Below are 27,659 nucleotides of genomic sequence, written 5' to 3' on the forward strand. Positions count from 1 at the left end.
TTTCTACATCCCAAAGGCTAACATTATAGCATTAGAAAGCCTTTGAATATTTATTATTAACCTTTTAATATTATCGACTTTAATAGATTGATAATTTAGAAAAACAACATCTGGATCATAATGAATATGAAAATCCACATTGGAAGTATTGGCTATGCGTAGGCTAGAGTCTTAAGGTGTACTATTACTTTCCTTTTGAAGTTCTCACAAATCTTTAAATTGATTGTCATTTATTTGATATTTGGGCTATTGGATGATTTAGGAAATTTTGTTAAAGAACCCTATGATCAAGTTATTTTATTTTTTTAAATCCCTAAATCAATATTTTTATGATATATAATTAGACAAAGAAAAATCTAATCAATAATTAAATTATTTTAATATTTTGGTCACATCATCTATTAGTGCCATTATTATAAAAAATGACCTGTCAACCTATTTCATTGTCATTATTATAAAAAATGACTTGATATTAAATTGGTAACTATTACATTGACTAATGAAAGGTGGTCCGAACAAAAAATAACTTATTTGATCTTAAAAATAAATTTATAGATTTAATTAAATATAATAAAAAATAAAAATTTGCAAAAGAAATTAAAAACTGAGATTTGCTTTCCCACGTCCGTAGATAATTTTAGGGCCTACGGTTTTAAAGAAGCCCAATTTACGTTTTGGCCCAAAACCTGCCTAGTTTTAATTTTTCCGTCGATAATCGTCTCTTTCCCGACGATTCCTTCTTCCATTTCTGTGTTGATCTTGCTTTCAGTCTTCTCCCTCACTCTGGCTGCAACTTTCTTTTTCACTCTTTAAAGTTTTTGTCCTCTCCGATCCAATCTCTCTCTTTTTCTTTACCTACGATATAACCTAAAACTATAAAGCTCAATTATATGATTTTTTTCAATAATTATTAATTTTATAAATTTTCCTGATTAAGCGAAGATGACGGGTGGTCACGTGACTAAGCGAGCTAAGTATAAAACCACAATCAAGGACCCTGGAACTCCCGGTACTCTTAGAATGGTACTCATTTTTAGTTTATTTTATTTTTATTTCATTTATTTATTGGATTTCAATTTGATCCATGTTGAAAAAGAATGATGAACTAATGTTAAACAATTTATTTTTTTATATGATATTTGAAGATTCTAATACATTGTATTTAGTGCTAGCTACTTTCATTTTTTTTAAAAAAAACATTCAAGGCATTATATTAATGTTTAAAGTAATAAAATGTCGTTTGAATAGATGCTAAGAAGGGGCTCTTTGGAATTAGAAAGTTGTAGTTCAAGAAAATTTAAGCTGTAAATATACAATTTTTCTGGTGAGTATTTCAATAATATATTGAGTGGTAGGAAGGAAATAATGAGCGAAGTAACTTTGCTTTGAACAGACACTTGAGAAAATCTTATTTGTGCCTCATAATCCTAAGTCAGCTGGAAAGCTTGATGTCGAGTTTCGATTCATTAAAGGTAAATTACTGTGTCTAATTCTGTATGTATGTATGATGTCCACACTATCATGTTGTATAAACAAAGTCGCTTAAGTGATGAAATGCGCAGGCCAAAAGCATACCAAGGAGGGATCAAACAAGCCACCATGGCTTAATCTTACAAATAATCAGGTATCGTTGTTCATGTTCATTGTGGAAACTTTTGTATAGGGACAGATAACCATGGTTTGGTTATTGATTTATTTAGATTGATCTCAATTCTTTTCTGTGTTTTGATGAGATGAAACTTGCAAAGTTTTTGTCATGTGTTCTTTTCAGAATGGGAGTTTCATCTTTGAGTTTGAAAATTATTCCGACCTCCAAGATTGTCGAGATTTTGTGGGTAAGTTACAAGTTTCTGTTAAATGGGTTTTGCCACAATAGGGTTCTAGGATTTCACTTAAGGGTTTCCTATCATATTTGTCCTTGTTATGAGCAGTAGCCATGCATGCTCTCAATTTTCTTTTTCTTTTCTCATAAATTATTGGAAGAAGCTTTTCGGTTTTCAATCTCTCCTTGTTGATATTGAATAAGTTATCAAATATCAATGGTGTTAATTTGTTCTTGTTTTTGGTTTTCTTTTTTTTTTTTTAATTTTTAAAAAATTTTTGCTTCTCTCTTGACAAGTGCAAAATTCTGTTTGATTTCTATGGTTATGGTCCCGAAGTTGTACTTATTTATCAAGTATTGGTTGATCCGAAGTCAAAACATCTCTGATAGATCATTATTCCCTTTGTGTTTCTTTTTGATTAGTGGTTTAGTATAAAATCTGCCTAATTTAAATGCTCTATGCTTTGCATAATACATCGCAATCTTCATTTATCATGAATAGGCAAAGTTCTTGCAAAGAGTGGAGAAGTTTCTGAAAAACCTACTGTTACATATCCTGATGAACAACTCAGTGCAGCTGAAATGGAGCTTCGCATTAAGCTATTACAGGAAGATAGGTAAATTTACTTTTTCTTGTTTACATGATTCAAAAACAAATTTGTTAATGCAAAAAACCAATTAATCAGAAATCAACTATCATCTCTACTTATTTACTGGCATGCTGGTTTGTATTATGAAATCTGACTGGATTGGGGTGAGGGCTTCAAGAGGCTTACATCAAGCAATTTAAGAAAAAATTAAAAGGTGGGAAGGAAAATAGGAATGAAGCCTACTGCAATGTGAAGTAATCAACAAATTGTGATTTACAGGATTAAGTTTATTATAGTCTTATTGCACCATTGCATTCAGTTATCCAACTTTATTGATGGCCCATGCTTGAAAGAATTTCAGATAGGTGAGGAAATATAGGAAGTTGGAGTGTGGTTGGTTAAATATGAAACTCATGTTGATATTAAATAATTTGCAAGGGACCATAAATCTCGAACATGAAGTTAAAACAAGCCACAAGGTGTTGATAGTAAGTTTATTCTGAAATCATCTCCTTGTCTCATTCAGGAGATATAGCAATTTCAGTGGACATATCTTTGTGATATAAACATTTCTGGCAATGAAACTTCCCTTAATTCTTATGTATGATGAGTGGAACTTAACACATGTAATTATAAGTGTCTTGTTTGAAATGGACGCAGGATGTTGAACATGATAGCTACTTTATACAGATATGTACATCCTTTAAGCCAAACAGGATAAATATGGTATGATCATGTGAGTTGAGTTGCCACAATCATATAGCTAGACTGAGCAGATTTGGCATGTAAAATAAATGCTTAACTGATGCTCTTGAGTGTGTTTGCTTTATTTGGGTCATGAGCTCTGCTTATGCTTGTTTTCATTGTTTTAAATGAGCTGGATCTTGTGACTATTTGTCAATATGAAGGAGTATTGTGGAACCCTGTGTTCTGCATTTTTAAAGGGATATATGATGAGCTTGGGAAGTCCTATATAAAGCTTTGTGGTCTAGTGTTTTGATTGGTAAATAAGCATATCTTTTGTGCTGCTATAGATTCTGTAAATGCTTGTATCAACATATAATAAATCCTTCCTTTACATCTCGAGCACAAAGTTTGAAAGCCAATGCTGCTGCCGCTGAATTCTTTGCTAGTGGATGCAACTTCTTGAGTTGATAAGTAATTATTAAATTGTCCTTTCTTGTTTTCAGTGAATTGCAGACACTTCACAAGCAATTTGTGCTTAGCGGTGTCCTGACAGAAGCTGAATTTTGGGCAACACGGAAGGTTAAGCGCACATTAGGCCTGTGTTTTCTCTTGTGGAGACTGTTATTTTGGAAAAAATGATTGAAATGTTCCTCTGCATCAATTGCAGAAGTTGCTGGATAGAGAGGCCAACAAAAAGACAAAACAGAGGCTGGGTTTCAAAAGTGCAATGATTTCTGACATTAAACCATCAACCGATGGTCGGGTACAACCTTTCTCTCTCTCTCTCTCTCTTGCACTTCCACTTACTCTTGCTTACATCTTTCCCATCCCATGTGCCCATGTCTTCACTCACAAGATCAACTCTTTCCTACCGTATTTTAGTTTATTTAATGTCTGTTTCCAAGTAAGTTGGCTACACAAAAATTATATGATTTTTGTTTTGTTGTTACTGCAGACGAACAAAGTCACATTTAATTTGACCCCAGAGATCATTCTTCAAGTATGGCATCTTTTTGTTTCTTTTTATCTTTTATTCTACTTAGGTAGTGCCAAGCTCCTTTTAAAACTTATCTTGATTCTTAACTTTGGTTTCTACTATGTAAGCAAATATGAAATACCTTTACGCATTAGTCTTTGGCTGTCTGACCTGGTATAATTGATGTTCAATGATTTGGTCCAGATTTTTGCTGAGAAGCCAGCTGTTCACCGTGCATTCCTAACTTATGTTCCTAACAAGGTACTTGGAGCATTGTTAAAAAAAATTGTTCTTCTGGCAGCTGGCCTGTCGATGATTGTTATATTGCCTGTTTGTGGATGACTATTAAGTAATGGTTCATTCAGCATGTTTCTGTATATCCTACTTCTTTTTTTCTTTCCTTTTTTGGATTATAGATGTCAGAACGGGATTTCTGGACCAAATATTTTAGAGCAGAATACCTACATAGTACGAAAAATAGTGTTGCTGCTGCCGCAGAGGCTGCTGAAGATGAGGAACTTGCTGTTTTTCTCAAGCAGGATGACATATTGGCAAGCGAGTCTAGGTGGAAGGTGCTTTTCTTTGAAAGTTATATGTTTTTATATTTTGAACGTTTTTAAATTGGAAGAATTTTACATTTTTTCCGGTAATAATACTCTGAATTAGGACAGTTTTTACCATTTTGTATAATGTGTCTCTTTTGCAGATCAGGCGGGTTGACCCAACTCTGGACATGGATGCTGATGAGGGGGATGATTATACACATCTTCCCGTAAGTTGGATGCCATCTCTTCAATTTATTCATTCATTTTGTTGCTAGTTTTATAAGGTTTGCTTTCTGATAATGTGAAGATAAAAAAGTGAATGTTTTTGGTTTCACTTTAAATTTTACCCTTGGCTCATCTACATTTTTCTGTCTATTGTAGCGGATTAGTTCCATAGTCTCAACTTTAGGCAATATATCTTATTTTAATTGACATTTGTCCCTGTTTTCCTTTTTATCCCCTGCATTTTATTTGTTCTCATTTTTTAACATGCAGGATCATGGAATCTTTCGTGATGGTAGTAAGGAAGTAACTGAATCAGAAAATGAGCTATACAGAAGAACTCTATCCCAAGATATTAACCGGCATGCTGCGGTTGTTCTTGAGGGAAGAGCAGTTGGTAAAGGCTCCCCTGAACTTGTGTTATCGACCAATACATAATTTAGTTTCTTATATATATATATATATTTATTTATTTTCTTAATGGCTTGTTTATTGGAAACATGGTGTACATGTTTTCCTTTCAAAAAAACATGTCTTAAATGGTATTTTTTTTTTAATGAATTTGAATTTAGATGTGGAGTTGGAAGACACGAGGTCTGTAGCAGAAGCTCTTGCTCAGTCAAAACAAGGTTAGCATGGTTTTATTCTAATTCATTTAACCTCTGCGGTTTTATGCTGTAAAATATGCACTTATGTTCTTTCTTCGCATTAGAATCATCAACTAAGGGAGAATCAGATGGGGATACAAGCCGGGAGAGGTTAGGTAGGGTATCAAGGATGACTGAAATTGAAGATCTTCAGGCACCAAATATTCTTCCACTAGCACCACTTTGCATTAAGGTGACTTTCTTGTGATCATGTGGTTTCAATATATTTTTTTTGGTAGATGTTTTATTTATTTGTGCCCAAAACCAGGATCCTCGAGACTATTTTGACTCTCAACAAGCTAATGCACTTAGAACTTCTGGAGATGCACTTGGTGGAACTGAACAAATAAAATGCAGTTTGAGCAGCCAGGAGGTGTATGGTTCTTTGAGACAGTCCATCTCTGTGATCAAAGCAATAGGGTTGAAGGATCCCATAGTCAAGCCTGAAGTTGCTCATCAAGTAACAGCAATTTTCTTCTTGGTGCTTTTTAATGTTTTCAGGTTCATAAGGGAAGCAGTGGAGAAAATAATTAACAGTTTTAACTTTGGGATGCAGGTTTTTGATGCTTTGACCCAGAGTATCTCAACTACCAAATATAATATTGGGAAAAATCCTCAAGAGAGTGTTCTGGACAGATTGCCAAAGAAAATTAAAGAGGAACTTTTGCATGTGAGATTTCTTTGTTAGTGTAATTGCTATGGCTGCTTTTTATATTGTGGACTATTTTCTGGCACCATTGCTTACTCTATAGTTGGTGGAGCATGATCTAGTCTGCCTTAACCCTTAAGGATGTAAAATTTATTTAAACTTTATTTTTTTACTTAATTTGATCATTTTATTTTCAGATTTTGGTTTGTTTCCTGTGATCTTTTGCTCATAGAAAAACTGTCAATGTTTCCAGCACTGGACATCAATCCTTGAACTACTCAGACATTTTTGGTCATCATATCCTATCACCACCAGTTACCTCTATACCAAGGTAAATGCTGCACTTGTTCTTACATTATTAGGTTATCAAAAACTAGAAGCTGGTAAATATGTGATTAATTGAAGGTTGGTGATGTCTCCTGTCATGGATGAAGTTTTCATACTATTTTGAAATGTTTTATGTAGTCCTCACCTCCCTCCCTCTGTCCTGTGTACAAAAACACCCACATAAAGTCACAAAGAAAAAAAAAGTTGTGTTAGAAGGGAACTTCTTTATTCAACCTGGTATCAAGGCCGTTTTTCGGGAGTATTTTACAGGGAGAAGCTACTTAGTCAGTTGTTAGGAACATTGTCCTGAAAGCAATGGCCAAAATGAGAAGTTGAAAGCAATGCATTCTAATGCAGCACTCTTAAGAAATTAATCTTAATGTGGTTTGAGTTTTCTGATTATAGAATCTTTATTTTCAGAATTTATCATTCCGAATTGTTCATTCAGTAACTGTATGCAGGTAAACAGACTGAAGGATGCCATGTCACATATCTATCCACAGCTAGAGGTAAATTTGTCGGAAAAAGTTTTATGTCTTCGCTTAAATTTCTGATCTCTGTATTGGTATCTGTCTTCATGATTGCTGTATATAGCTGCTAGCTATATAGTCCTTGTAGTTCTGAATTGATGCTATAATTATTATTATTATTTAATTAGTATCTTGTAAGCTCAGTTTTTGTGGTGAATCTGCCCTTTCTGCGGTTGTGTTGTCTAATTACCCACAAGTACCATTCATATCCTCTCTTTTATTTTATCTTCTTGGCTCCAGTGATGCCAAATCATCATTTGTTTGGATGGTTGGTCAAAGATGCTTTACCTTTACTAGTTTAGCAATATCGTTTTTAACCCTGCCATTAAATTCCAGGAGATTAAGGGATCTGTCCCGTCAGACCTTCGGCATCAGGTTTCCCTTCTTATTCGTCCAATGCATCAGGTGAGAACTTGCCTTCATACTTTGTTCAAGTGCAAGGTCATGTCCCAAAAAACGAAAGGGAGACTCGAGGGTAAATATTAGAGTTAAACTGGTATAGGTGGTAGTTGACTTATTCTTGTGAATTTCGTGTTCTAAAATTGCACCTGCTTGGGTGTTTGCCCATGTGTTGGCTTTGGGCTTTGGTTGAAACTCGGACATGGTTCGTTCAAGTTCATAATAAATAAATGAGAGATGTTCTATTAGCCTCACGGGCAAATGGTAATAGCAGCATATGCAGGTGCAGTGACGACTTATGTCGTATGGTATGAAATGATCTCAATTTATTTAGTTGGAAGCCAGTGGGTAACGTCTATGATGGCATTATGGGTTGCAGTTGGTTTTATTGGGTTTAGCTTTTTTATGTACTTCACTCCTGTCTGATGTGGTTTGTGCAGGCTCTAGATGCTGCGATTCAACATTATGAAGCAGACATGCAGAAGAGATCCATGCGAAGTGGAGAGAGACCAAATGGATATGCCTAGGGGAATTTAATTGTTGTCATAATGCATGTCTTACTATTAAATACAACTGTACATTAAATCAATTTTGTTGTGGAGGGGATTTTATTTTCAGCCCATTAATGTCAAAACAGACTTTACAGTTGCAGACGCAACATTTTCCGAAATTAGTAGAAGAGAGGAGCTGCTTTATGCATTCCTACCATACGGATATGCTTATCTAACCTGATCGGTTAGAACTGCCGAATGCTTTTACCAACCATCTGATTTCTGTCTTCTGGTAGTTGTTTTATCTAACTATGTTTTAGTATTTCTCCTTAATGAATTATCTTTTGATTGAGCTGACCTTATAGACCGAGGTTCCTTAAAAACTATTGAAGTGTGTTACGTGCCTGAATTTTTTGGTCTTTATTTTAGTTGACTATTTTTAGCTCTATTTCATTTGAATTATTTTAGACTTTCTTTTATTGTTAGATTAGTTAAATCACGTTGGGTCAGATTTCGCAGCGGAGAATAAGTGTGCCCATGGAGGACTTCTATCAATTGGTTAGCTTATTAAATATTTTTTTTGTGTTGACTTCTTCCCATTAGTCGAAGCCAGGGAAATTGAGAAGGAAAATCATGTGGTATTTTCCTAATTTTGACCCTTTGAGAGTTGAGATAAGAAAATAGAATTATTCTCGGAAGATCCATGTTATGGAAATTTTGAAATTGCTTAAGGTATTTTTGTTCAATCATGTTTTTTTCCTATACGGATAAGGTAGTGTATTTCTGGATCTCTTATGGAATGATTATTCTGTAAATTAAAAATTAACATAAAAGAAGAACAGGAATACAAAGATAATGATTATTTCATTTTTTTCAATCAAATTAATATTAAAAAAAGATTTCAAATTTAGTTTTGTAAGAATAAAATGGAAATAAATGAAAACAGAAAATTTGACATTTAAGGGAAAAAAGCTACGTACTTTTTAAAATAAATAAATTTATATTAGAATCTCATTTTTTATTAATAGGAATAAAGTAAAAGGGATTAAAATACAAGTTTGACCTTATTGTTGTGTATATCTACAAATATCATGCAGTATTATTATTATACGTCGTATTTGTACATGTCTATTGCTTTTACCTTTCTTAGTGGAGTTGCAAGGAAAAAATATGAAGTGCAGAAAGTAATTCGAAATCCCGAAAACACCCATTTCCCAAATAAAGACCATCGACCATCGAACGACCTTTCTTTCTCCCTCTCGACCGCCATCTGGTGATCTCGCTCTCTCTCTTCTCTCTTCTCTTCACTGTAATAAATCACCATATAAAATTGAACAAAAAGAAAGAGGAAACCTCTCTCCCATTTCCTCCTCTCTTTTTGCTCTCTGTTTTATAAGCTTCGAATTCACCTCTCAATTTCATAGCCATGACAGTCATGACCCCTGCCCCCGTCGATGTACTCTCTCTCTCTCTCTCTCTATTTTTTTTAAAATTTTTTAAGATTTTTCTTTCGATTAATTGATGCTTTTGGATTTCATTTTAGGGTTCTTTTCTTCAATATTGATTTGTTGATGGATCCGACTTCTTCTGATTTAATTATTTTCGGAAAATATTTTTCTTAATTTTCAGCAACAAGAAGATGAGGAAATGCTCGTGCCACACTCTGATTTGACCGACAATCACCAGCCCATGGAAGGTGCTTTCTTTTTAATGAATTTACTTCTTTGAATTGCTCGCGTCAATGCAAGTTCGCCAAATTTCTACTCATTTTTTGGGGAGCACTGATAAGGGAGGGTTTAATTTGATTGTGATCCTTGTAATTGATGTCTTAATTGTTAGTCGTTGCGCAACCCGAGACTGCAAATACTGTGGAAAATCAGCCGGTGGAGGATCCTCCTTCATCAAGATTCACTTGGAAGATTGAGAACTTCTCTAGGTTAAACACTAAAAAGCATTATTCCGAAGTCTTCCTCGTTGGTGGTTTCAAATGGTGCATTTATTATTCCCTTCTTCTTGATAGTACTACTGTCGTTTCTTTCTTTCATTCTTTTTATTTTTGGGATAGAAATGGATGATTGATACTTTTTTTCTTTCTTGCATTGCTTAGGCGAATACTGATATTTCCAAAGGGAAACAATGTGGATCATTTGTCTATGTATTTGGATGTTGCTGACTCGGCAAGTTTACCCTATGGGTGGAGTAGATATGCGCAGTTTAGTTTGGCTGTGGTTAATCAAATTCATAATAAATATTCCATAAGAAAAGGTACTAACCCTTCAGTAGATTATCTGTACACTTACTGTTTTGAGTATTTTTTAGTTCTTTTTCTCAATGGGTGTTATAACATCAATAGAGTTTGTTGCTGGGTTTAGATAGTTTGTAACATGGTTGAAGAAAAATGTTGATATAGTCTTGTATAGGAAGTTGCTTTTAGTTGCATTCTGTTGTGATCCATACAAGAACATCACTCATTGTGCTGATGTTCCATCATGTCAAAGACTTCTGCTTTTGTTACCATTTTCTGAGCAGTCTAATATAGATTTGATGCAATGAAAGGCAGGTAATCTCTGATTACTGGTTAGATTAAAAGAAGCATGACACATTTATGACGCCCTATGATTCAATATGGAGTTCTCTATATCATTTTCTGATGACTAATAGACATGAATACTTCTTTTGGCCGATAATAGTAGTCTTGAAATTTAGAAGATAATCTCAGCATGATGTATTTGAATCTTGATCTTTGGTAAAAATACCGATTTTTCCTTGTGGACACAATGCTGTTCTTGCATGCAAAGCATCTGACTTTGTTCGATTTATTTATTAATTTTTTTGTTATCTAAAATCCATACGTGGGTTACTAGGTGTAGGTGGTGGTAATATGTTTTAGTATTACGTGGTTTTTACAACTATTCTTTTGGTAACTTGATTTGGATTTTGTCATAAAATTGGAGACAATAATGTTAGGCCTATTAAATTTGCACTCTGACTTGCATTTTGCAGACACACAACACCAGTTTAATGCACGAGAAAGTGATTGGGGTTTCACATCCTTCATGCCCCTTGGCGAGTTGTATGATCCTTGCAGAGGGTATCTTGTGAATGACACTTTGATTGTTGAAGCAGAGGTTATTGTGCGCAGAATTGTGGATTACTGGACATACGACTCAAAGAAGGAAACTGGCTATGTTGGTCTTAAGAATCAAGGGGCAACTTGTTACATGAACTCTCTGCTCCAAACTCTGTATCACATTCCTTACTTTAGGAAGGTAAGTCCTGGTACTCCTTATTTTGTTGAATGTGTCATTAGTTTATTGTAGCTAATGGCTTGGATGTTACATTTCAGGCAGTGTATCATATGCCTACAACTGAGAATGATATGCCATCTGGAAGCATCCCTCTTGCTCTACAGAGTTTATTTTATAAACTCCAGTACAGTGACAGCAGTGTTGCAACAAAAGAGCTGACCAAATCTTTTGGATGGGACACATATGATTCTTTCATGCAGCATGATGTTCAAGAACTTAATAGGGTCTTGTGTGAAAAACTTGAAGATAAAATGAAGGTGAAAAGCTTTTAATTGATTTTCTGTCTTGGGTAATGTAAAACCAAATTTAAAATTTGATTACTTCTGTTATGCCGCCAGGGAACTGTTGTGGAGGGCACCATTCAGCAGTTGTTTGAAGGGCACCATATGAACTACATTGAGTGCATTAATGTGGATTACAAATCTACAAGGAAGGAGTCATTTTATGGTATCTGTTTCTGAAATGACTGATTTGGGGTTTTTTGAGTCTTGTTTAGTTGTTCTCCATGTCATGCTAATTTATTTTTGCCTATACCAGACCTTCAGCTTGATGTTAAAGGCTGTCGCGATGTATATGCTTCTTTTGACAAGTATGTAGAAGTTGAACGTCTTGAAGGTGATAACAAATATCAGGCTGAACAATATGGATTGCAGGTAAGTTTCTTTTGTATGTTGTGAAATGCAAATGGCTGATTTGATGCTTAATGATGTTTGCAATGAATAAAATGGATCTAGAATGTCATCAATCAATTTCATGCTTCTAAGAACGATATAACGGTTTGTCCATACAATACAAATAACTTGATTACTAGCAATTTTGCCTTTAGTTAGATCATTGTTAATTAGTACAAGAGCTGCATAAGAAGCTGCTATTTTGGCAAGCACAAACAAACTGTGGCTATTTCTCCTGTGGATGTAACAAAATTGTGTCTTGCAGTAGGCTAGAACTGAATAGCTTTGGCAGTTTTTTTTTTTGACACAAGCATTCATTTTTCTTTCAGTTGTTTTATGTAGGTGTTCAGTGTTCAGTGCATTATAACTGATTCTCTGTTACTGCTTTTCCCAGTTAAATGACTGCATTTCGAATTTTGGGTGTGATTATTTCAGGATGCTAAGAAGGGTGTGTTGTTCATTGACTTTCCTCCAGTCCTTCAACTTCAACTTAAACGATTTGAATATGATTTTATGCGGGACACCATGGTTAAGGTTAGCAGTAACATCTTAGCTTTCTGTGGTTCTTTTTAATCTATGGTGCATGTGCAGTCCAGGGACCTCCATTGTTAGTGTTAAATACATTTCAATTTTTTCCACTTTAGAGAAGTATAGAAATGATTGGTTCTATGTATATTTTTTTAACTTTTACTATACTCAAATGATTTTTTTAAACAATAACCAATATCTTGAGCTTTAAAATTGGTTTCCTGTTCTGTGCCGGTTTTGACTATGAAAGTAACAAAACTGATAAAAAAGTTTTAGAAAAGCTTTTGGGTTGGGGGGTTCAAACCTACCTATCAGGCACAATGCAATGACTAGTATTCTACAGCTTGATGTTAGAGGCTGTTGTGATGTGATGCTAAACTGTTGGATGATGTTGAGGGCGTTCTGTTTCAAAACCTCCTTCAGAGTCTTTCCTAGCCTTTTTTCTTTAGAGAACAGAAATGCGATGACTAGTTTAGCTTTTTCTATTTTCTTACATCTTTTGGGCTATTTTGTATTCTATGTAGCTTGTGTGCATTATTAAAAAGGAGGCTCCGTCATGACTGCTTGATGTCTCATTCAACGAATGATAGCATTCCTTATTTTTGAGATGCTGTTGCAAGTTCTGTCATATTACAATTATCAGATTTTTGTTTGCATAGTTGCTTCAAATGATTCTTTTGCTTACTTTAATTGATTTGTGCTGATGATTGTTAAGTGTGTTGTCTTTATCCTGGAGTCAAATGTTTTAACTAATATTTTCCACTCATAATGTAGATTAATGACCGCTATGAGTTCCCTTTGCAACTTGACCTTGACCGAGACGAAGGAAAATACTTATCACCAGAAGCTGATAGGAGTGTTCGCAATCTTTACACGCTTCACAGGTACTCATAGCATTAAGCTTTTCTCCTGTCTCAGCCGTATGCTTCCTTTCCATGTGCTGGTCATCAGTTTCTAGAATAGGTTGCTCTTGATGGATAGTTGAAGGGCAAACAAATTCAGATATACCCTTAATATGCCTCTTTTTTTTTAAATTTCAAGCTTCACGGTGGAAATATTTTCTAGATTTTCTATAACTTCTTTGATATCTTTGATTTATATTTCTTGTTGAAATTTGTATTATTAATAATACTACAATAAAAAACTGAACCGTTTAAACTTGTAACTCATGTGGATTAAATGATTTTATGATTAGGATTGTTATTATTTAGAATGTGTTACAGGCTTCACTTTAAGAAAAAATGAATACTCAGATTCTTTACCTGGACCATTTTAAAAAAGGGGTGGAAATGGATTTTTTCAGGGTTTACAATATGTCTTTGATTAGTTTAAATCATTATACTGACTCTTATATGTTGATTGTTTGAGGTAGGACGAATTTGAGAAGTCTGCCTACTTAGGCTAGGGTTAAAAATTAGGGATTTTATGGTTAATGGCTATGGTAAGAATGAAGCTGAGGGTTGGGGAATCAATAAGGGTTTGATTTAGTTGAGTTTCGATCTCAAAGAGGGCTGGAAAGTCATGGGAGTCTTCCTAGTATTTGCTTGTAGCAGTAGAATTAGACGAGCATATTATGGCTGCTGTTTGAAAGCTGTGAACAGTAGTCTGAAACACTATAGCAGGAGAAAAGAAGAAGAAACAAGAAGTAATATTTACTGAATCCCAACATTCTTAAAGAACACAAAATGATTAATATCCTTAACGAAATTCAACTCTGCCAAGTTTGGTCAATGCAAAGAAATATAGATGGGCATATACTTATTTATCCACTCGGATTAGGGTTCTGTAAGCGATCAGACTAAGTAATAAACCGAACTAATATACACTAAAGGATGCTTTAAAGCCCCAATACTAAACTAAACACAAGACCAAATCGACCATAACTAAGGCTCAATCCAGCATAAAAGATAATTACCAATATTCCTATGGACACCAGAACTCTGAATTCGATAAGTTACTTTTCTAATGCCTTATTGGCTACCTAGGAGATCTTCTTAGACCAAAACAGTCTTCTTTGTTAATGAAGAACTCTCTCCAGAGAGGATGAGATAATTGAATCAAGCTATTGGTATGCTAACATTGTTATATATTGAATAGAGGCATCTTACATGCCTGACATAGTGGCAAGAGAATGCTGATTCTGTTTTCATTTCCCTCAACTGTTCTGAACAATTGGATGTGGTTCTTTTTCCAATTTCCTACAGTAGGATGGTGAAGAAAAAGAAATGATAAGCTTAGAAATAAACGATGTACTTGGGTTCTCTAATGATACTAGGCAAGATGGTATATACACAACAGTGGAAGTTTTGCTGATGCACAGTTTTTATGGACTTGCTACATTATGTTTCTATGATGCTTATAATACCGTCTGGTGCTTACATCTTGGGGTTTGTTTACAGTGTCCTTGTTCACAGTGGTGGAGTGCATGGTGGACATTATTATGCATTTATCAGGCCGACTCTTTCTGATCAATGGTATGGATCATCCTGTGAAGTATCTCAGGGGGTGTGTTTGTTTGCTTGCTACAGTTACTTGTTAATGGAGAGTTTTAGGCTATTTTTGGTAGAGATTTTGCTTTTTAAAGTTTTGAAATGACTAAAGTTTTACATGTGTCCTTGATGGGTAGATTCTCTATTTGGCCAATATTTAATCATGTTTTTAAGTCTTTTTGGTGGACCAACAATTGACATATCTGCTGGTGGCAGTGAAACTTTATCGTGTGGATAACTTAGAAGTTTTACCAATTGGTTCAGACAAATTGATGCATAAAAATTCTCCTAAGCAAAAGAATACCTGAAATAGGTTTTAATCAATTATTCTTGAAAAAAAAGAATGGGCTGTTAAATTCTTAGGCTGCTACATGGTTATTAAATTAGCCAATGCTGATTGTATTTAAGGTACTGTGTTTACCACTTACATATACCCAGTTGTGCAAAGGAGCCTGTGCCGGGTGGAAGTATTAATTCTTTCATATGGTTACCGTATTGAAATTGTGTGCTTTTCAGGTATAAATTTGATGATGAAAGAGTAACCAAAGAAGATATGAAAAGAGCATTAGAGGAGCAGTATGGTGGTGAAGAAGAGGTAATGTTTTCTGGGCACTTTTTATTGGAATTTCTTTTTATTCAACTTTTCTGCTTTAACTATATGTATTTTCAGGGTTATGATTTTAACAAATTTTCCTTGCTTTTGGTGTAACAGTTACCACAGACGAATCCAGGATTCAATAATACTCCTTTTAAATTTACCAAATATTCAAATGCATACATGCTGGTGTATATACGTGAAAGTGACAAAGACAAGATAATATGTAATGTGGATGAGAAGGATATTGCCGAACATCTTAGGGTAAGATGCTATTGTTAATATATTTAAAGCTGCAAATGAGCTGATTCAAGGGGAGTGGTAGGCAGGGATCTAGGCTTGAAAAATTAACGAGCTCCTAACTTGGGTTGAGATTGGCTGGTTTAGTGTACCAATGATCCTAGGGGGTATGAAGTAATCTGATATCAAGTAGTTTGTCAACTAGGAGTAGATCAGCGAATTGAATAGAATGGTATTCTTCTCAAGCTTGGCTTGAAGAAATCGATGAGCTTTAATATGATTCTCCCTTGGGTTGCTTTATCAAGAGCAACCACAAATGAGCCTCTTACCAAGCTGATTTCAAACTGAGGTTGAATAGTCTATTTTGTTTTAATAGTTATTATTGGATTCCAATTTTATTATTTCAGATCTCTTCCTTCCCCACAATCTAATATGAAATACTTTTATAATTTTTCCCAGGAGAGGTTGAAGAAAGAACAAGAAGAAAAGGAGCATAAAAAGAAAGAAAAGGCAGAGGCACACCTTTACACTATTATAAAGGTTGTTGCTTGAGTCTATAATTGAGTGACCGGTTTGAGCATCATTAAGTGTATTTTCTTACAGCTATATGATTGATCTAGGTTGCACGAGATGATGATCTTGCAGAGCAGATTGGGAAGGATATATATTTTGATCTTGTGGATCATGATAAAGTCAGGAGTTTTCGAATTCAGAAGCAGACGCCTTTCAATGTGTTTAAGGTATGACAAATAGACAGATAGGTTTTGCTTCCCTGTGTTTTAATTGAAAATTATGGTAATAGTTTTTCTTTGGGAATTATTGGTTTCTCCACCAAACCGGTACTCTCTTTTTCCTTTCTTCCTCCTGATTACTACCTTTTTGATTATGTTTCAAGTTCCATTAATCATTTCAAGTTGAATGTGAAGTTTCTAAGTTATCATCTTCTTTTTGTGCTTTTTATGATGCATTGCCGTTGTATTTACTGGTTCATGTCTGTAGTTGGCAATTTCTTCATGATTTGTTCATAATATACCATGTTGGTACATGCAGGAAGAGGTTGCTAAAGAGTTTGGCATACCAATGCAATTTCAGCGTTTTTGGTTGTGGGCCAAGCGTCAAAACCACACATACCGTCCTAACCGACCATTGACACCTTTGGAGGAGACACAATCTGTAACTTGCCTTACCTTTAATTCTTATATGCTATGGCTTCAGATAGTATTGTTTCGGGAGTGTTAATGTCTAGTTTTAGCTTCAGTTCTTCTTCAGCATAGTTTTGCCTTAACTGGCTGTCTTCTTTCATCCTGCTAGCCTTTGCGTGCATATTCTTGCATACCTCTATCTCTGTTGAATAAATATGTATTTTTATATTTATATATCTGTAAGTTTCCTTTAAGAAAAAAATACAGTAAAAGCCTGGAAAATATGCTGAATTTACCCCTTTTTTAATTTTAAAAGGATCAAACTGTGTGCCTAATTGGGTGTTTTTCCTTACTGTAGGTTGGAACATTGAGGGAGGTATCAAATAAGGTTCATAATGCAGAACTAAAGTTGTTCCTGGAAGTTGAGCTTGGACTGGTAATCTGGTTGTCCTTGTTTTAGGCAACATATTTTTTTTTTATTTGTTTTCCATTGATCTCATTCAGGATATCATTCTCACCTCAAAAACTCAATTTAAGAGATCCAAAAAGATAGGTCTGATTTGTGATTCTAAAAGCTTTCAAGTGCAAATAGTTTAGAGTAGAAAGAAGTAGAAATTAGGCATCAACCCATGAGGATATGAGCTTTGCTCTTGTCCACCAAGTAAATTACTTCTCTGCCCTTGACAAACAAGTTAGAGATTCAAAACTGGCTGCATTTTATTAAATTCTTTAGGCAAGTCCTTGTTGTGAATCTTGCCTAAGCCATGTTAGCTTTGATCCAGTTTTGCCTTCCTACCCTTGTTATTTTTTGGGTCTAATTGTATTTGCATCATGATCTTAAACATTATTGTTCAGGATTTACGCCCAATTGCTCCACCAGATAAGACGAAGGAAGATATTTTACTTTTCTTCAAGCACTATGATCCTGAGAAAGAAGAGCTGCAGTAAGTTGTCTCATGTTGTGTCTTTCCCCATGTCTTCTGGGAAATTATGTGCAATCTTATAGGGTATTATCTTTCTGTTGTACAGCTTTGTCGGAAGGCTGTTTGTGAAAAGTACAGGCAAGCCGATAGAAATTTTGTCCAAATTAAACAAAATGGCAGGATATGCTCCTGATCAAGAGATCGATCTTTATGAGGTTTGCTTCTGCAATTTTGCGTTCTCAGTCAACTTTTTCCGGTGGTTTCTCTCTCTCTCTAGCTTGCTTTTGAGTGAAGATAGTTTTCAGCACAGAGGGTCTTTCGCTCTTTATTCCTCTTTCATTTCAGATATTTTTATTAGTTATGCTGGTAGTTGAAGCAAATGTATAGGTCTAGATGTGTCAATTTTTTCCCATTACGGTGGTTTTAGTTGGTATTAATCAGGCCTGGTCTAAGCTTTTTTCAGACTGTTGATACTTGTTCAATAGTAATCTGTACAATAGTTTTTTTGTGGGTTTGACAGAACTGGTTAATTTTTCCTAACATTTGCATAGTCTTGACATTCTTATGAGGGATAATACCCCGATTTTGCTCTAATATCCAGGAAATTAAGTTTGAGCCCAGTGTTATGTGTGAACCAATTGACAAGAAAATCACATTCCGAGCTAGCCAGGTGTGCATCATACTTCATATTGGAATAATTATTTGTTATGACCTTTTAAGTGTTTTATACATCTATCATTTTCATATTGGAATAATTATTTGTTATGGCCTTTCAAGTGTTTTAAACATCTATCATTTTCACTGTAGCTTGAGGATGGTGACATAATTTGCTTTCAAAAGTCTCTCCCTGTTGAAAGTACTGAACAATTCCGCTATCCAGATGTTCCGTCATTTTTGGAATATGTGCATAATCGCCAGGTACATTCTCTTCATCCTATGTATGTACAGTGTTCTTGTCAGTGATTTTGTTCTGTTGTTTTAATTGCATTTTCATCTCGAGTCTTGATGGATGATAAGTAAGCGTGAAGGTTTACCTGTCAGTCATATTGCTTTTTTTTTTTTTTTGAAAATTAACAACCAGCTTTCATTAAACCTGGGGGAATAAAAAGGTTCCCACCAGTAAGAGGGGCATGTACAAAAGCATTGAAATGCTCTGAAGCAAAAAGTGAGCATATCTGTCATTTTGCTGCTTTTTATATGATTGTCTTCCCAACATGCTCCTTGCGATGGATGAGTTTGGTGGCAGATTATTGTGCTTCTTTTTGGTCCAACCTGATGCCTGGGCACTTTGCTTCTAGAAATGTTTGGGCGCATAAAATATGTGTAGATTTTCACTCAGGATATTCAGGGGCTTGAGTGCAATATATTGTTTTTGTGCTTCAATGATTAGTTTGATAGCTACAGATTGTTGATGTGTTTTAGGCACATTTCACAAATTTCATGACCTGTTTCTGATCTACCATTTTAGGATAGTGGATAAATGTCCTAAAGTTTGATAAGCTTTACCAATAGATTAAAGCAAAAACAAATTAACTGTTTTAATGGTGTTGGGATAAGTTGCATTGTCTCAATGTGCCTCACATTTTGATTGATAAGATCGTGAAATTAAAAGTATCAATAAGAGTGTTTGTTGGCCAAAAAAAAAAAAGAAGAGTTTTCAGTTCTAGAAAAACACTGTTTATTTCCATGTTGATTTTCCTAATTTGAAAACAGTTCAATCTTTTTACTCTTTGAAAAATGCATATGGTAATGAGAATAGTAAAAACACTTTTGAAATCTGTATTTTCTATTTAAAGAAAACTATAAAAATTGCATATAAACATAACTGATACTGATATACTTATTTTAAAAATAAAACTGCACGGTACTACTGTATGACAACTAAATATGAGAGAAAATAATTGCTAATAGAAATTTCACTTTTTTGGTTGAATAATCAATATACTTTTTTCTCATTTGCATTATCTGTATTAGCCTTTTCTTTAATCCACAATCCACCCCAAATTGAAAAAAGTTATGATAATCCTTGCCAAATACATGGCACTCTCATTTTTTTTTTTAAGTTCAAATAAGGTATATGGTTATATTTTTGCGTCTACTAAAGATACAACAAAAGCTGTATATGCTCTTATAGTCTTCAGAGTATTTTGGCTTACTTTAAATTGTATCCATGCCTTCACATGTTAGCTTATCTGTGAGGACATATTTCTAAAAGCACTTTGTCATTGAACTAGCTGCTGTTGTTTGGTTAAGAGCTTTTGATTTACTTTTCATGGCATTTGAGTCTCTACCATGAATTGGCTCTGTGGATGTATACAGCATTCAGTTTTCATCATTACAAGGCTTTTTTTTTTCTTTTGCTTGAAAGCACTCAAATAACCTCTTCTATTTTCTTTTCTTTTAAAGAGAAAAGCAGAAAGCATGCATATCTAGAACCAGTTCTTAATTTGTTAGTTTTGAATGAATTTGTTTTTTTATTGATCATTTATGAAAAAAGAGCTTAATTGAAATTTTAGCAAATGAATTGGAGTCATCTCATATGAATTTAGTATACATTCTTAATCCTCGTTTAAAGATATGATTCTTAGACTAGAATCTTCTCGAATTTCTCTATGAAGTATTTTTAAATAGTAATCATAAGAATAATGTAATGAAGAGGCTTCTTTTAGAATGCATGGTATTTCTTTCATCTGAATTATCCTCACCTCTCCTTAAGGTAATGATCAACAGTCAATGGGGCAAGTTCCTTTTGCAATGCTGTTTCAATTAAAATAATGCTGTCTTCAGATTTTCTGTAAGCTCTTTAATTAGCCGTAAACAGTCTTGGGTTGTTGCCTGGGCTATACCAATCTTCAATGAATAATATTATGTTGGTTTTGGAATATAATATTATCTGCTCTAATAAGCGTTTTTTGCTTAATAGGCTAACATAATATTGGCATTTCTTTTTTATTTATTTTAGGTTGTACACTTCCGGTCTTTGGAAAAGCCCAAGGAAGATGATTTTTGTCTAGAGATGTAAGTTCAGAATTTCAGTTCAAGTTGCCTTCCGTTACCTTTGTTATTGACATATCTTTATTAACTAGCTGGTAAATAGTAATCACTGTGTTGTATTCTGTGTTATCTTTTACATGAATGTGAAGGTCAAAGCTTTATACTCCTTTCCACTTTTGAATGTTTAGGTCAAGGCTTTATAGTTATGATGATGTTGTTGAAAGAGTAGCTCAGAAACTTGATTTGGATGATCCATCAAAAATCAGGCTTACTTCTCACAACTGTTACTCTCAGCAACCCAAACCTCAGCCTATTAAGTATCGTGGAGTGGACCATTTGTCTGACATGCTGATCCACTATAATCAGGTAATAATTAAATTGCCTTTGTAATGCATATCAAGAAGCCAAAAGGATGAAAGGGCAGAAAGCTAACCACCCTGTTGTATTTTGTTTCCTCACAGACTTCTGATATTTTATACTATGAAGTATTAGACATCCCTCTGCCAGAATTACAATGTTTGAAAACCCTGAAGGTAGCATTTCATCATGCTACTAAGGATGAAGTGAGTATGTGGATCATATTTAAGAGTTTCAATGAATGATTTTAAAATTTTGTTTTAATGCAATAAAATTCGGTTCTATCTGATGTCAGGTTGTTATCCATACAATCAGGCTTCCAAAACAGAGCACTGTGGGCGATGTGATTAATGATCTTAAGACAAAGGTAGGTTTTCTTTCATTTCATGGGTCAAATGATCATGTTGAGGGCATGTATGTTTTGGTAGATTATTTCTTAATCTTCTTAGGGAGTAAAAATTGTGAACATCATTCTGAAACAGGTGGAGTTGTCTCATCCTAATGCAGAACTGAGGTTGCTTGAAGTTTTCTATCACAAGATCTACAAGGTGTGAACTTCATCTTTTTATGGTTACGTTTTGCTCATTTCAGTGTTTACTCTGAAAATTTGAAATGAGTAAAAGAAACTTTTTTTTCCTTGTTTAATTCATTTGATTTGATCTGGATGCCTAGGTGATATATTGGCAAATATCATAATTCTTACAGAATCCTCTGATGCATTAAGTTCTGTTATCAGTTTAAAACTTGGCATTTCTTATTGATAAGACCATGGTTTACTTTCTTGAATTGCATAAGCCCTTTCTGTGTTTCTTATTTCTCACTCTTCCTGCTTTGCTGTTTCGGGGTTCCTTTGTCAACCTGTTCATTTTTCCTTCCCTATGGTTCCATAATGTTGTATGCCATTGCATTTCTGCAGATTTTCCCACCTAATGAGAAGATTGAGAATATAAATGACCAATACTGGACATTACGGGCAGAAGAGGTCAGTTGCACTCACTCTCTCTCTCTCTCTTTCTCTCAAGCACACATGCACTCACACACATCCGGAGAAATGTAAGAAAAGCTCTTGTGCTGTCTCCATCATTCTGTGATATAAGGAATCAGTTTTATTTTTCTTGTATTTTGTTGGTTTATTATTATGACTAGAATTTCTTACTCAATGCTTTAAGATATGTAGTGCTGGTTTTGATATTTGTTTTTCAATGTTACAGATTCCAGAAGAAGAGAAAAATCTTGGTCCAAATGATCGCCTAATTCATGTTTACCACTTTACTAAGGAAACAGCTCAAAACCAGATGGTAACAAGCTCCATTAGTTTCACATTATCTTATTTTCAATTGCCATTTTGCTATGCCAAATATTGCTTCCTGATCACTATTATGTTTTCCTTACCACTTCAATTGCATCTTCTATTGACAGCAAATTCTGAATTTTGGAGAACCCTTTTTCTTGGTGATTCGTGAAGGTGAGACTTTGGCTGAAATAAAAGTTCGAGTACAGAAGAAGCTGCAAGTGCCAGACGAGGAGTTTGCTAAGGTTTGTGTTACTTTCCAAATCCTATGTGAGCATTTGCTGACTGATTTACAGTAATCCTTCCTGTGTCCACTCCCTTTGCTCTTCTCCGTTTTTAAGTAGTCATTTTTCCTTTTCAATTCTGTGTTTGTTTTTCTGTTTCCTTTTTCTTTTAATTTATTTGAAACCTATTTTCATTTCAGTGGAAGTTTGCATTCCTTTCACTTGGCCGGCCAGAGTACCTTCAAGATTCTGACATTGTATCTAGTCGTTTCCAGGTGCCTGCATTGTTTTATGTGTATATGTTTGAAATTTCTTTTTAAGTTTTATGGGGATTTAACCTGTTATTTTGTTTTTACATATTCTTAGAGACGAGATGTGTATGGTGCTTGGGAGCAGTATCTTGGGTTGGAGCACTCTGACAATGCTCCTAAAAGAGCTTATGCAGCTAATCAGGTAATTGCCCTTTATTGGTGATGGAAACTCACATTCCCTGTAATATGTCTAATTAAATTACATTACAACATTTGTTTTGAACTAAACTAATGCAATGTAAGATTGCAATGTGATCTCCATTACAACTAAAGGCTGTAATGAGATTGCATTGAAAAACCAATGCAATGTCAGAGTATAACTCACTCTATAATATTATCAAACTTGATTTGATATTTTTACCCTTTTCCAATCACTAAAATTCTAAAACTTAAAAAAAAAAAATTTAATTCTTAGAAATTCTAAAAAAAAATTAAAAAATAAAAAATAATTTTGAATTATTAAAAAAATTCTGGAACTATAAAAAATAGAAATGAGTTTTATTTTTAAGAAATTATAAAAGATTAGAAAATCTATAAATAAAAAACATATTTAGAATTTTTGAAAAATAGAAAATATTCTTTTTAATGTTCATAATTTTTTAAAATTATAAAAAAATTTTAAAATATTCTAAAAATAAAAAATATTTCTTTTTTACTTTTAATTTTTTTATAAAAATTTCTTTTGGTATTTTATTATTTTGGTTTTTTTTTCTAAAAAGAATTATTTCCATTTTTAATGTTTTAGGAATATGTCAAAATAATAATAATAACAATATATCTTAAAATTTTTAAAAATGTTAACAAATAAAATGTTAACATGGATTTGCCCAATGTTTGGTTATTTGTTGGAAAATTTATATAAGAGACGATATCATATAAAAATTTACAATAAATGAATATGCTAGTATATTAAACTTACATTTTAATACATAAGAGTAATTTAAAAAATTAACATTACATTTCTAGTAAGGTGCTTGTATTTTAAACGCTGTAATGTCATCTTTTTAACATTTTAATCACATTATCCTTAATATACTAAACGTTGCAATGTTATTTTATCAGCAATTATATTCCTTGTAATCACATTTCTTGTAATGTGATTGCATTGTAAGGCATCAAGCGCAATCTAAAAGTATTTCAGAGTTTCATCACAATTTCAGTTAATGAGACATTAAATAACGGAATAGGATATTCTTTGTTTGTGTTTGCATTGGCTCTGGGGTTATGATTAATCTATATGCTGCTTATGTGAGTCCATGAAACTGACTTAGCCAAGATAATTGACTGTGCATTGGTATCATCATGCTTCTTTGCAGAACCGGCACACCTTTGAGAAGCCAGTTAAAATCTACAATTAGGGAGCATTTTAGATAAGTCCCTTGATGACATTGTGAAAAAGGGTGCCTCTCTACATGGATGATAAGGGTGGGGAGAACACTTAAAGCAAATGAGAATGTGAGGCAACAAGTTAAGAGTTGAGATGGCATGTGCAGCATTTGCTTGTTGATTTGTTGGATATGTAATTCTTTGGCTTGTGTGGATTGGAAGGGGACTTTTACCTAAGCAAGTGTGCATCTGCAAATGTGAAATACAATCCATTGAGCTTTTGCTACTTGAGGTTTTGTCTCGAGTAATGGGTAAGTTGCCTTTGTATTTTGGAAGGTACATAAACAAGATTTTGGATTAGTGAATATGTATACAGAGTATAGTTGGGAGAACGATGTCATTTTCCCCCCCTTGTTTGCTTCCTGATTTTGTCCATGTAGATGCCTTTTAGCAAAATGGGGGGCTTTGTAATGGTTGATTGCCATTCTTTTCAAGCCTATGGCTATATCTAGTTTCTCATATAAGAAATTTAACTAACTTTTGCTGGAAGGGACTTGTATATCTCCTCCTTTTACCTTTTTCCCTTACAAGTAAAAGAAATGCTTATTAATTATTAAGGCAAAACTCTCAAAACTTGGGTTCTTCTAATCTCAACGGCTGAGAACAAATCTTGCCAAAAAAGAAAAGGGAAAATTGATTAGGAAATTTCACTTATTCCCTATTGTGGAAGTGAGGCCCCTGGGATTGAATTTCAAGCTTGCTAACATGGTTACATTTGGACCCTCCCAGATTTAACTGACTTTAATCAGCCTATCAGTGTTTTTTTTTTGACACATTATCTTTAAAAGTATTTAAATTATTGAAAAAAAATTAAATAAGTCATTATATTTTTATTATATTAAATTAAGTTTTTATATTTTTATTTTGAATCAAATACGTTTTTATATTTTTATTTCTAGTTAAATAGTATTTATTATTAATAATTGATTTAATCAAATTATCATTTATCATTGATATGTAACGTGATGTTAACATAACATATTAATATTTTATAATTGATGATAATGTGATATGTTGATTTATTATAATTGATTATGCATTGCATATTAATTTAACATGATAATATTATTATGTAACATTTTTTATTTTTTGTATCAACGTTATGTTAGTGTTATATTGATATAAAATGACAAATGGTATTTTGATTAATAATATTTACTTAATCATTTGTTATAAAAGTTTATTTAATTCAAAATAAAAATATAATGATTTGATTGAATTCAATAAAAAAATAAGGGTTTATTTGAATTTTTTAAAATAGTTTAGGGGTTTTATTTGAGCATTATATCTTATGTTTTTAAATTGCAACACATTAAAATTATTAAATGAAGTATAAAACAATGAAAATATAAAATTTTGAAAAATAGATTTGAGGTAGTTTTATTATTGATATTGTATATTATGAATACTATTGGACAAGAATGTAAATAGGTTATTGTTAGAGGAGTACTCATGGGTATTCAACCTAATAACATAAGATTAGAGTACCTTATATTTGGTTGTGGGGTGGATTAAGATAATGTTTTAAAACCCTAAATGGATTCAAGTATCACCTTTAGGGTATCTTAAAATCAAATTTAATTATATATAATCTTACAAAAATTTTAGATTTTTATGGAATTTGAACCTTCATCGTTCTTACCTTAAAAGACAAACTTTATCACCTCAATTAACCTTTTTTTTTAAATTAGTAAATATAATATTAATTTATATTAATTGAATTATGGTGTAAACTTAAATATGTAAAATTTTATTAGCAGTAAGGATTGAATTCATAAGAGATGGGAAACACTCCAAGTCTTTGTCAAATTTATCAATTTAAATGAGTATTTAATGGATTTAGATAATTAATGGATAATGTTATATTATGAGGTTCGATTTTAGATAAAGTTTTATAATTTTATACTAATTTTAATCAAATTTAAATATTTTAATAATTAAAATGTTTTAAATAAATATTTCAAAAATAATAAATACCCTATCCGTTTACATTTATACTTGTATAAAATTTTAAGAAGGATTTAACATTGTTATTATCTTTTGGACGAAAAGTGGATGTTTTTAGTATGTTCATGATGATCGAGACTGATGGCTTGGGGCCATAGCAAGCCTGTGAGGATCAGTGCCTGAATTTGGCCCATGTTTTTTAACTCTGCCCATAAAAGAAAACCGACCCATTATCATCGCTACAATGCCCTGGCTTCAGAGCCTGGAAACGTGTCCCCGGAGAGCTGGCCTTCTCCGCCTTCCGCCCCTGTTCAAAACGAAACAACAGAGGAGAAAACTTAGTGAAGAGCAAATCAAAGGTAAGATCTTTTTTATTTCTCAATTATAAAAGAAATTGCTTGGGATTTTATTACATTGATGAGTAAGGTATCTAGTTGAATTTCGGGTGATTTTTTTTCCCGTAGGGATTTAATATATGCGCATCAACTCTTTGTTCAAATGCCTTTTAGTTTACTTCCCCCTTCAAAAAAAAAAAAGGGAAAACCTCTGTGTATAATTCGAGTGAAAACGTGCAGACAAGGGTTTTATTTTGTTAAAGCTTTCAAATTATGCTTTTTTTTTATTGGATTAACCACTTGGAATTCTATGTTCATTCTGATTTGACTTTGTTATCTTTTTCAGAAAATTATGTTTTTCAGAGTTCGAGCTTCTTCTTTTTTTTAAAAAAAAAAATTAACTGCATGGCACAAAGTTTTCTTTTTTTAACCTCCTTTTGATAGTCTTAGTAGATGTTAACTTTATAAGGAAATAAGTGTACCGGTGAGAAGCTGTTAGCTCAGTAGTTGATTAGGGTTAGGTCCAAGTTCAGCTTGGGAGTAGCATGTGTTTTTGGATTAGGGTTACTATATACTTAGCTTTTCATAAATACTTACCGGGGAGTTTTTAAATTTTTTATTGTTTCAAAAGCTAATAGAAGTTGCATGTGACTAGTAGGGATTTCTTGGTTGCAAAAAACTTGATATTTGTAAAGGATGCTGGTAGATTTCAGTATGAAGTTTCAATCTTTAGGATAGTTGGATTATAATGGAAAAAAGGGCCTCGCTTATTATTAAATATATGGATAGGGAACCCTAACTACTAATTTGCGTTAAAATTTAGCCCCTCCTTATGCTACAACTTAGTACTGTTTTATGGTTGAATTACTTGTGTCCATTTCTTGTTAACTTATGAGACATGAGACTTTGATTGTGGTTGCTGTCGTGCTTGTTAGGTTCAACATTGAAGCTGATTTCTATGTAACAGTGATGAGACGGCATGGACAATACGCTGACTCTGGTGCCAATGCTTATGTCTCTGCTCAGATGCAGC

The 27,659-nt window shown here is 33.4% G+C and overlaps 3 protein-coding genes across 6 annotated transcripts in view; all 3 read left to right on the forward strand.

The window, feature by feature from the left end:
* The first annotated feature begins 738 nt into the window (after positions 1 to 738).
* Positions 739 to 8,045, forward strand: LOC110412908 (general transcription and DNA repair factor IIH subunit TFB1-1-like). Of its 2 annotated transcripts, none has more exons than XM_021423556.1 (20): positions 739 to 1,023; positions 1,394 to 1,472; positions 1,563 to 1,624; positions 1,772 to 1,835; positions 2,325 to 2,439; positions 3,603 to 3,678; positions 3,767 to 3,862; positions 4,055 to 4,099; positions 4,280 to 4,336; positions 4,492 to 4,647; positions 4,782 to 4,847; positions 5,116 to 5,239; positions 5,415 to 5,471; positions 5,555 to 5,682; positions 5,758 to 5,949; positions 6,046 to 6,159; positions 6,392 to 6,469; positions 6,927 to 6,974; positions 7,332 to 7,400; positions 7,835 to 8,045. In XM_021423556.1, exons 1-20 carry the CDS (start codon positions 943 to 945, stop codon positions 7,919 to 7,921), a joined length of 1,794 nt encoding a protein of 597 aa, XP_021279231.1. In that variant the 5' UTR covers positions 739 to 942; the 3' UTR covers positions 7,922 to 8,045. The 2 variants fall into 2 exon arrangements, with proteins under 2 accessions (XP_021279231.1, XP_089638975.1); XM_089782849.1 differs by having other exon boundaries at positions 7,332 to 7,365; positions 7,806 to 8,045.
* Positions 8,046 to 9,084: 1,039 nt separating this feature from the next.
* Positions 9,085 to 24,833, forward strand: LOC110412907 (ubiquitin C-terminal hydrolase 13-like). Its single transcript, XM_021423555.1, has 32 exons — positions 9,085 to 9,341; positions 9,515 to 9,581; positions 9,725 to 9,875; positions 9,993 to 10,150; positions 10,889 to 11,154; positions 11,232 to 11,450; positions 11,532 to 11,640; positions 11,731 to 11,846; positions 12,300 to 12,398; positions 13,167 to 13,276; positions 14,792 to 14,866; positions 15,398 to 15,476; positions 15,594 to 15,740; positions 16,176 to 16,256; positions 16,337 to 16,456; positions 16,767 to 16,889; positions 17,217 to 17,294; positions 17,714 to 17,802; positions 17,888 to 17,996; positions 18,383 to 18,451; positions 18,589 to 18,699; positions 20,744 to 20,799; positions 20,964 to 21,141; positions 21,237 to 21,338; positions 21,428 to 21,499; positions 21,615 to 21,680; positions 22,049 to 22,114; positions 22,344 to 22,430; positions 22,552 to 22,668; positions 22,848 to 22,922; positions 23,014 to 23,100; positions 24,275 to 24,833. Exons 1-32 carry the CDS (start codon positions 9,312 to 9,314, stop codon positions 24,314 to 24,316), a joined length of 3,354 nt encoding a protein of 1,117 aa, XP_021279230.1. The 5' UTR covers positions 9,085 to 9,311; the 3' UTR covers positions 24,317 to 24,833.
* Positions 24,834 to 26,501: 1,668 nt separating this feature from the next.
* The window catches only part of LOC110412972 (ubiquitin carboxyl-terminal hydrolase), a 4,178-nt gene continuing 3,020 nt past the window's right edge, over positions 26,502 to 27,659 (forward strand). Inside the window, exons 1-2 of one of the 3 annotated variants that reach the window (XM_089782876.1) lie at positions 26,502 to 26,650; positions 27,594 to 27,659. The exon at positions 27,594 to 27,659 is cut by the window's right edge and continues 174 nt beyond it. In XM_089782876.1, the coding sequence (XP_089639002.1) occupies positions 26,536 to 26,650; positions 27,594 to 27,659 (181 nt within the window). In that variant the 5' untranslated portion in view covers positions 26,502 to 26,535. Of the gene's footprint in view, positions 26,651 to 27,561 lie in introns of all 3 variants that reach the window. The other 2 variants (XM_021423644.2, XM_021423645.1) reach the window with 2 other exon arrangements.

This window comes from Theobroma umbraticum, unplaced genomic scaffold (assembly GCF_002168275.2).
Source record: "Theobroma umbraticum cultivar Fairchild unplaced genomic scaffold, ASM216827v3 scaffold_95.0, whole genome shotgun sequence".
Lineage (NCBI taxonomy): Eukaryota > Viridiplantae > Streptophyta > Magnoliopsida > Malvales > Malvaceae > Theobroma > Theobroma umbraticum.